The sequence below is a fragment of the Tarenaya hassleriana genome, unplaced genomic scaffold (genome assembly GCF_000463585.1).
Source record: "Tarenaya hassleriana unplaced genomic scaffold, ASM46358v1 Cleome9, whole genome shotgun sequence".
NCBI classification, from domain to species: domain Eukaryota; kingdom Viridiplantae; phylum Streptophyta; class Magnoliopsida; order Brassicales; family Cleomaceae; genus Tarenaya; species Tarenaya hassleriana.
Window position 1 is genome coordinate 4,464,546 of NW_010971389.1, and position 8,103 is coordinate 4,472,648.

At 37.9% G+C, this 8,103-nt stretch overlaps 2 protein-coding genes across 3 annotated transcripts; one reads left to right on the plus strand and one right to left on the minus strand.

Annotated features, from left to right (window-relative positions):
• Window positions 1-6: 6 nt before the first annotated feature.
• LOC104804441 (cytochrome P450 711A1) lies at window positions 7-2,027 on the plus strand. Of its 2 annotated transcripts, XM_010528745.1 has the most exons (5): window positions 7-92; window positions 305-457; window positions 548-1,313; window positions 1,386-1,481; window positions 1,610-2,027. In XM_010528745.1, exons 1-5 carry the CDS (start codon window positions 31-33, stop codon window positions 1,937-1,939), a joined length of 1,407 nt encoding a protein of 468 aa, XP_010527047.1. In that variant the 5' UTR covers window positions 7-30; the 3' UTR covers window positions 1,940-2,027. The 2 variants fall into 2 exon arrangements, with proteins under 2 accessions (XP_010527047.1, XP_010527046.1); XM_010528744.1 differs by having other exon boundaries at window positions 548-1,481.
• A 96-nt stretch (window positions 2,028-2,123) lies between these two features.
• On the minus strand, window positions 2,124-4,468 carry LOC104804442 (protein IQ-DOMAIN 1). The gene is made up of 5 exons (XM_010528746.2): window positions 4,159-4,468; window positions 3,807-4,052; window positions 3,216-3,443; window positions 3,013-3,126; window positions 2,124-2,915 (listed from the first exon to the last, which is right to left on the minus strand). Exons 1-5 carry the CDS (start codon window positions 4,222-4,224, stop codon window positions 2,280-2,282), a joined length of 1,290 nt encoding a protein of 429 aa, XP_010527048.1. The 5' UTR covers window positions 4,225-4,468; the 3' UTR covers window positions 2,124-2,279.
• Window positions 4,469-8,103: the final 3,635 nt, after the last annotated feature.

Below are 8,103 nucleotides of genomic sequence, written 5' to 3' on the forward strand. Positions count from 1 at the left end.
GCTCTTCCTCTCGTTGGTCACTTGCCCTTGATGGCTAAGTACGGCCCCGACGTTTTCTCCCTCCTCGCCAAGCACTATGGCCCTATCTTCAGGTATATATACGTGTGTATATATGTATATATGTATATTCATGATATGTACGAGGATGTTTCAGTTGAGCTTCCAATGGAATGGGATAGTTGTGTTCTTGAGTTGAAACTGAAAATATGAGTTACCACCAGTTAATATTACTTTAATGTACGTATGGTTATTGCTTTCATTCATTCGCATATATAAATATAAAATAAAATAAAAATAATTACAGATTTCAGATGGGGAGGCAGCCGCTGATAATAGTGGCAGATGCAGAGTTATGCAGAGAAGTGGGAGTAAAGAAGTTCAAAGACATTCCAAACAGGAGCATTCCTTCTCCAATCTCAGCTTCTCCGCTCCATCAGAAGGGTCTCTTCTTCACCAGGTAATGTCCTCCTCCTACTCTCTCTCTCTCTCTGATTCTTCGGACATGGCTCTTTTGGTCTGTTACAAAGATGTCTGAAACACTCTGCAGGGACAAGAGATGGACCACGATGAGGAACGCGATCCAGTCGCTCTACCAGCCATCCCATTTGGCCAGTCTCGTGCCCATGATGCACAGGTTCATCAGCTCTGCAACCAAGAATCTTGATTCGGATTCAGGAGATGTGGTTTTCTCCAATCTCTCCCTCAAACTCGCCACAGATATCATCGGGCAAGCGGCTTTTGGCGTTAACTTCGGTCTCTCAGAGGGAAAACCCGTCAAAGATTCATCAGATGGCGGCGACGATGAGGTTACAGATTTCATAAACCAGCACGTGTACTCCACGACACAGCTCAAGATGGATCTGTCTGGATCGTTTTCTATAGTGTTGGGGTTACTGGTACCGATTCTTCAGGAGCCTTTCAGACAGATTCTGAAGAGGATTCCAGGAACAATGGACTGGCGAGTCGAGAGAACTAACAGGAGATTGAGTGGAAGACTCGATGAGATCGTTGCCAAAAGGGCGAAAGAGAAAGAGAGAGATTCAAAGGACGTTTTGTCTCTGATACTGAAAGCGAGAGAATCCAAGACAGTTGCCAAGAATGTCTTCACGCCAGATTATATCAGCGGAGTGACATATGAGCATCTTCTTGCCGGTTCTTCAACGACAGCTTTCACCTTGTCTTCGGTTTTGTACTTAGTTTCAGGTCATCAAGAGGTGGAGAAACGTCTGGTTCAGGAGATCGATGGGTTTGGGCCCCGGGATCAGATCCCGACCGCCTATGACTTGCAACACAAGTTTCCCTATCTCGATCAGGTGGCGGATCCATTTCAACCCGAGAATTTCGGCTTTCTCAGATTGTTGATGGGTGTTTTTCTATGCTTTCAGGTCATCAAGGAGGCTATGAGATTCTACATGGTCTCTCCCTTGGTTGCTAGGGAAACCTCAAAAGAGGTGGAGATTGGAGGTTACTTGCTACCCAAGGTAACAGTACCGTCAAAAGTTGGAATAGTTTAAGAACATCAGTAACGAGCATTGATCTGCAAAGTCCGCTTCTCGTTCAGCGGTCAAGACCCGAAAGACAACTAAAGATTTGGTCTTTTGTGGTTTAGGGAACATGGGTATGGTTAGCGCTTGGTGTTCTTGCAAAAGACCTTATGAACTTTCCGGAACCAGAGAAGTTCCGGCCGGAGAGATTCGATCCGAACGCGGAAGAGGAGAAACGACGACATCCTTATGCCTTCATCCCCTTCGGTCTCGGCCCGAGGGCCTGCATCGGCCAGAGATTTGCCCTGCAAGAGATCAAACTCGCGTTGGTGCATTTGTACAGGAACTATGTTTTCAGACATTCTCCGGATATGGAGAAGCCTCTGCAGCTTGACTATGGTGTGATCCTCAGTTTCAAGAACGACGTCAAGCTTAGAGCAGTAAAGAGATTTTGATTCTTGTAACATATGCTAAATTCTCCGATGATGTACACTGAGTTTAAGGCTGCGGCTAAAGAAGATGAAATAAGAGCAAAACTATATATATACACTCGCAAACTTCATCATAATCTGCAGTTCCTTCGCCATTGTCATCCAGAAGCGAAAACAGAAGAACGAAACCAACATAAAACTCATCCACTGGATCTTCCCGACACAAAAATCTCAACTTCGAAAATGTTATACAGCATGATTACATAAGAACTGGAACTACTCAAACATACACAGTTACTAACACAACAGAACAACAAGCTGTTGAAAACTTTCCTTCGATGCAGACACCAACCTTAGGAACCTTCTAGAATGCGGTGGGGAGACCGAGGGGTTTGGAGAAATTAACTGACGGAGGATCTGAAGCAGGACTGCTCAACAAGCCTGAATTCTTCAAAAACTGAAATTCATCCATGGATTGTCTGAAAACCCGGTTAGTTCTCCGCTTCGCCTTTGTTGATTCTGTCATGTTCATGTAACTCGGCCTCGCCTTGTTAGTTTTACTACTGCTGTTTTCGTTGCTGCCCATCTCATCTGAAACAAGGCCAGTGTTTCTGGAGGCAGGCGTGGTTGAAGTGCAGATGGACGAGGAAGCCGGGCTCTCATCCTGGTTCGTAAATTCAGAGCAGGGACTCGAAGAAGACCGAGTTCCACTTTGAGGGGGTTTTGCAGATACCCGAGTTGTTATATTGTTCTTCCTGACTCTTGCTAATGGAGGTTCGGGCGATTTCAAATGCTTGCTTGCAGAGACAGTGGCACAGCTCTTTGCCTCCATGGTTTCGGGTTTTGATTGCTGTTCCATAAGTCTTGTCTCCCATGGCCGAGCAGCCATCCACCGCTCCAACCAACTCCATCCCCAGCTATTCTTGTCAAACTCTTGGCTTTTGAGGTATGAGATCGAATTGTTCGTCTTCAGATTCGAGCTCAGGTTCGATTTCCATTGCTAAGAGAACCCCAAAATGAATCTTGCAGTGTTAGCTCATACGAACAAACAGAAATTTCCCCACAAGAATCTCCAGACAAAGGCATTTTCTCGGTACCTTTTGTGCGAGAGAATAAGCTAATGCACGTTCCCTCTTGAAGGCGCCTTCTTGTCTCTGCTGCAGCTTCGTGTTGATATCGCATACCGTTCCTTTGCTATCACACCATCCTTCCTAAAAAGTTGTAAACTCAGAAAACGATCAAACCACGAGTAAACGACCAAGAGAACCCTTTTTTAGTTTGGAACTTGCACAAGATCTACCTCGGCTTGTTTCAAGAGATCGGCCTTGCTCCGATGCTCCTCGAGAAGTTTCTGAATGGCTTTTCCTTCAATCGACATTCTCACACGACGTGCTCTAACACGGGCTTGCACCCGGACAAGGGCTTGCATGCACCTCAGTGTCACAGCCGCTTGTTTCCTTACTTGCCTTCCACGCACCAGAGCTTGCAGCCTTACTATTCCTTTCAACGCCCTCAACGCCCTTCTTGCCTAACTCAAAATAGTGTACACATGCTCAGTATCAATATAATGACAGGTCATGGTTCAAATTTCAAAATACATGCGTACTTGGAATTTTTCGATTTTCAGATTAGAAGGTTACATGGAACAAAAACACACTGTGACCGTTGTTCTTCAGATGAAACTTTGCTGAAAATTTCTCAGACTTGTCTGAAATTCTCTCAGCAACCAAAAAAAAAAAAAAGATTTCATAAGCAATAGACTGAAGAAATCGCAGAGTCTCGTTCATATTCATGTCACATCTCAATACCCTAGTCCGATAGATTCTTAAACGAAACCAAAAACACAAAAAGAGCCGTTTTTTCCTTCGTCTCAGAACCAAACAGGACTTACCAAGAAGCCACGGAACGCTGTCTGAATTCTAATAGCAGCCCATTCTTCCCTAACAGCTTTGAAATCCTTAGGTGGAGCTCTGACAACTGTTGCAACGGCTGCGGAGAAAGCATCAGAAGAATCGGAACACTCTGACTCAGACCGATGCTTTCCTCTGAAACCCTTCCATGTTGAGCCCGACAACCCTGAATCGCCTGAAGAACTCCTCCATATCTTCCATTTCTTGATCTTTCCGCTACTCGTTTCCTGAAACACAACAAAAAAAGATCAGTAAAAAAACAGAGACTTGCGTAAAAACAACAACAGCTCAGGATTACAAAAAAAACCGGAGGAAAAGACCGAAAGTGTTTACATTTCCGTCTTTCTCTGGTTTCTTGAGACCGATAAGGGATTTCACCCACTTCCCGGAAGCACCCATCTTTGCGGAAACAGAAAATAAGCCGAAAGTTTTGATCTTTATGGCTCCAAATGCACAGAAGAACAAGAAAGATGAGAGTTTTGGAGAACGTGAGAATGGTGGTGGGTAAATGGAGGAGAGGAGGAGAGGGAGTGGTGGTGTGGAGAGATAAAGAGCCGTTGGTAGGTGAGGAGTTTTGAAATTCGAAAAGAAAAAGGACTCGATAACTTAGGGTTTTGCGTCATTGTTTTTGGCACTTATTTACAGAGCTCTGCCACTGCTCCTGTCTCTGTAAACGGCATGTGTGAATGGGGGACACGGACAAGGAAAAGAAACCATGAAAAGGCACACAACCAAAACTTTTGGTTGCTCCTTTTCATTTCAAATGTCACTTGTCTTAGTTTTAAAATTTTTGTGATTGGATTCCAAAATTTGGATTTGGTACCAGTTGTTGATAGTTTATATCGGTATCAATTATAATGGATTTGGATAATAAATGAGTGAATTCGAAATTAATATAAAAATCCATAGGTTATATTATTTTTTTTCCAAATTAATTCATGGAATAGTCATCAAATATATATATATATATATATATATATATATAGGAATAAAATTGTTAGAAATTAAGTAGAAATCGAATAAAAAAATATAATAAAATAAATCAATGTAAAATTTAAAATTTAAATTAAAAAAAAAATACCCAAGATGTGATCAGAATTATTCGCCCGTATATAGAACTAAAAATTAAAATTATACCAATATATCAATAACAAAATCATCGTATGTAGTAGATGATGAGGGTAACATTTTTTTAAGTGAAAATATTTTGTATCAAAAATTAATTTTCAAATAAACTCTGTTTGTATAATTTAGAAACTATTTTTTTGCGCTTGCGTGGAGGTCTGATTAACAAATTGCCAAAGTGAAAAAATTAATGAATGCAACATAAATATTTATTAATGAAATGTTACAGAAAATAAAGAGAGAAAAAAAAAACAAAGGAAATTTAAAAAAGAAAGAAGAGCTTCCGCTGCCATGGAGGGGGGGGGGGCCTTTGTGCTTTCTATGGAAGCGTTGACACCAATGCCTCTCTTTTTTTTTGTTCACTGACAAAACCTTGAAGTCTCTTGCCATGTCCTTCTCTCTCTTTCCAATGTTTTTACTTTTTCACTTTTTTACATTTTTTGTTGTTACGGTAAATTATTATATTATAAAAAAGGGATCTGTCTTCTTCAACCGGGCTAATCGGTCAGAGGAATCCAATGTCGGTGGCTTCTAACCGGGAGAATGTGACAATTTTTTTAATAATATTCTTTGATTCCTTCTCGTTTGAGTTTGGATTTGAATTGAGTATCTTACAAAGTAATCCAAAAAAAAAAAAAATAAGTAAACTAACTAGAGGTCAAGTCATTTAGTCGATTTTAGTTTGATTAATTTTATGATTATCAATTTCCATTTTGTCTATATTTTCTTTTTATTTTAAATTTTGAATTGGATTAATTTGATTTAAAAGTATACGTGACAATTCATTTGAAATCTAATACTTCAATACTAAATATTATTATCCTTGTTAGCTGAATGAAATTAAGATTGTAAAATATTAATCTAGAGATTCTAAACCCTATGTGTTTATAAATCTTAATATATATTAAAATTGATTAATATGAATGCATGATAAAACATTACCAACAAACTCAGGAACAAATTTCAAGCCCAAGAAACTGAAACTTTGGAATGTGATCAAACATGCATATTACTTCCCTCGTTTTCTCCTTTGGTCAAAAGTCGCTGACTGAACCCAAGGTTCTCCTGTAACTTTTTTTTTTTTTCATAATCCAGAAGTTTATCGGGTTTTTGACCCGACTACATCTTCCAAAAGATCGGTAAAACACATATGAATATCCTTCCCCACACTTAGGATTTAAACCCAAGATGAGAACATACTTTGCATGTTCTTTACTACTAGACCACCCAAACTTGGATTCATGTAACTTATTTAATTATTTCTATTTATTTTTCATTAGATAATCTATTTTTTTATAAATATATCAAATTTAAGATTTATATCTAGTTTTGTTAAACAAATATTTATTTTTACATATTTTATTTTTTATTCTTTTTTTAGTATTTTAAATATTCGAGAAAATTTAAATTATATTGTTTTAAAATTAAATGATTCAGTAAAAAAAGTACGCTTTGAATTTTCCTCGTGGGACTCAATGCCTCAATCTACCACGTGGATAGGTACGTGCGACACGTGCTAATGCTATAGGATACATACGAACTTGGCTCTCTTTTTTCTCTCTATAATTTTAAAAAAAGAAGTAGATTTCTGCGTTCGGAAAACCATTTATTGTCTCATCTCTAAACCCTTTATAATTTTATTTTCATATATATTATTACATAAAAGGTTATACGAAAATTTTCGATATAATAAAAGGAAGTCAAAACGAACAGTTACATACAATTCAAATCATATCATAATAAATATCCAACTAAAAAATATAATTATAAATTTCAATAAAAAAACAAGTTAGTTATAAAAAAAATAAGTTAGAAATAGTGAAGAGATTTATACCTAGAGACAATATTTCAGTTTCATTATGTAAATACAATCGAGTAACGTATTTAAATGAAAATTTAACATACATTTGACTGGATATAATTTTTTAAAATTAAATTATCAATAATATTTTAATTGAATATAAAATTTAAAAATGAAAATATAAAGATGAGAAGTTGTTTTCACAAAATGGCAAGATGCTCAAATGACTTTTTTTTTAAATATAAATTATATAATCCATGGGAAATATGCTCAAATTGCTTTTTGCAAATAAAATAATGGCAATGCTGCGTTGGCGGTTCCTCAATTTTCACGTCGAAGACAACAGGAAGCCAGCAATGCAATTTTTTAACTCAATTTTTAATTAAAATAAAAACTAATTTTTATTCAACTTTCTAAAATGAAAATTTGCATTTTATATGAGTGTAATCGAATACTATACATACGTAACGATTCATTTCTTCATGTTAGATGAATACTGCGGGAAAGAACAATAAAATGGTGAAATCGAAATGAAGACAATAGAACCCGGATATAATCTTCTAGGCGCGTAGAACACTTTCCTAAAACGTTATTCCCTCCCCTACCGAGCAACGGAGAAACCCGAGAATACGTTTAGAGATACAAAGAAGATCCGCAACGAATGATTTGCTCCTCAAACGTTGCCCAAAACAGAAAAACCGAGAAAGAGGATGAACAGTAAAAGATGAAGAAGAAGTAGCAAGTTTCTTCTTCAAAAAGGCTCACAAATCTCTCAAGAACAATTAGATTTCGTATATCAACATTCTCTGACGTTCTTGGCTTTAAAAGCACAAGAGACATGATCAAAAGTTGTATCCATTTAGTAGTTTTCATGCGAAAGGCCGCATTTGTTCATATTACAGACATTTAACACGGTCCGTGTCGAATCTGACACGGCCGTGTTGCACCTAACACGGTCCGTGTTGCACCTTAACACGGTCCGTGTCAAATGTCTGAGAAAAACAGCATTTTCTCAGAGAATTAACACGGCCCGTGTTGAACCTTAACACGGTCCGTGTCAAATGTCTGAGAAAAACAGCATTTTCTCAGAGAATTAACACGGCCCGTGTTGAACCTAACACGGCCGTGTTTGTTACAAACACGGCCGTGTTACATGCCCGTGCAGAATTTCTGCACTTAAATTTCACTACTAAACACAAGTATATACTTTACAAAATACATGTATATACTTTACCAATTCATACTATATCATTTACGAATATATAACTCCTCCACCATATCCGTAATACATATAAACATGAATCACATGAGAGATTTATTAAACCCATCAATTTACTCTAAAATAAACAACA

Bases quoted from the DNA above. Each gene is read 5' to 3' on its own strand.
- LOC104804441 (XM_010528744.1), top strand. From the start codon at position 31: ATGGCTAAGTACGGCCCCGACGTTTTCTCCCTCCTCGCCAAGCACTAT. The intron at 93-304 runs GTATATATACGT...AAATAATTACAG, and splicing joins CACTATGGCCCTATCTTCAG to ATTTCAGATGGGGAGGCAGC. The intron at 458-547 runs GTAATGTCCTCC...AACACTCTGCAG, and splicing joins AAGGGTCTCTTCTTCACCAG to GGACAAGAGATGGACCACGA.
- LOC104804442 (XM_010528746.2), bottom strand. From the start codon at position 4,224: ATGGGTGCTTCCGGGAAGTGGGTGAAATCCCTTATCGGTCTCAAGAAA. The intron at 3,444-3,806 runs GTAAGTCCTGTT...ATTTTGAGTTAG, and splicing joins CAGCGTTCCGTGGCTTCTTG to GCAAGAAGGGCGTTGAGGGC. The intron at 2,916-3,012 runs GTACCGAGAAAA...GGGTTCTCTTAG, and splicing joins CTTATTCTCTCGCACAAAAG to CAATGGAAATCGAACCTGAG.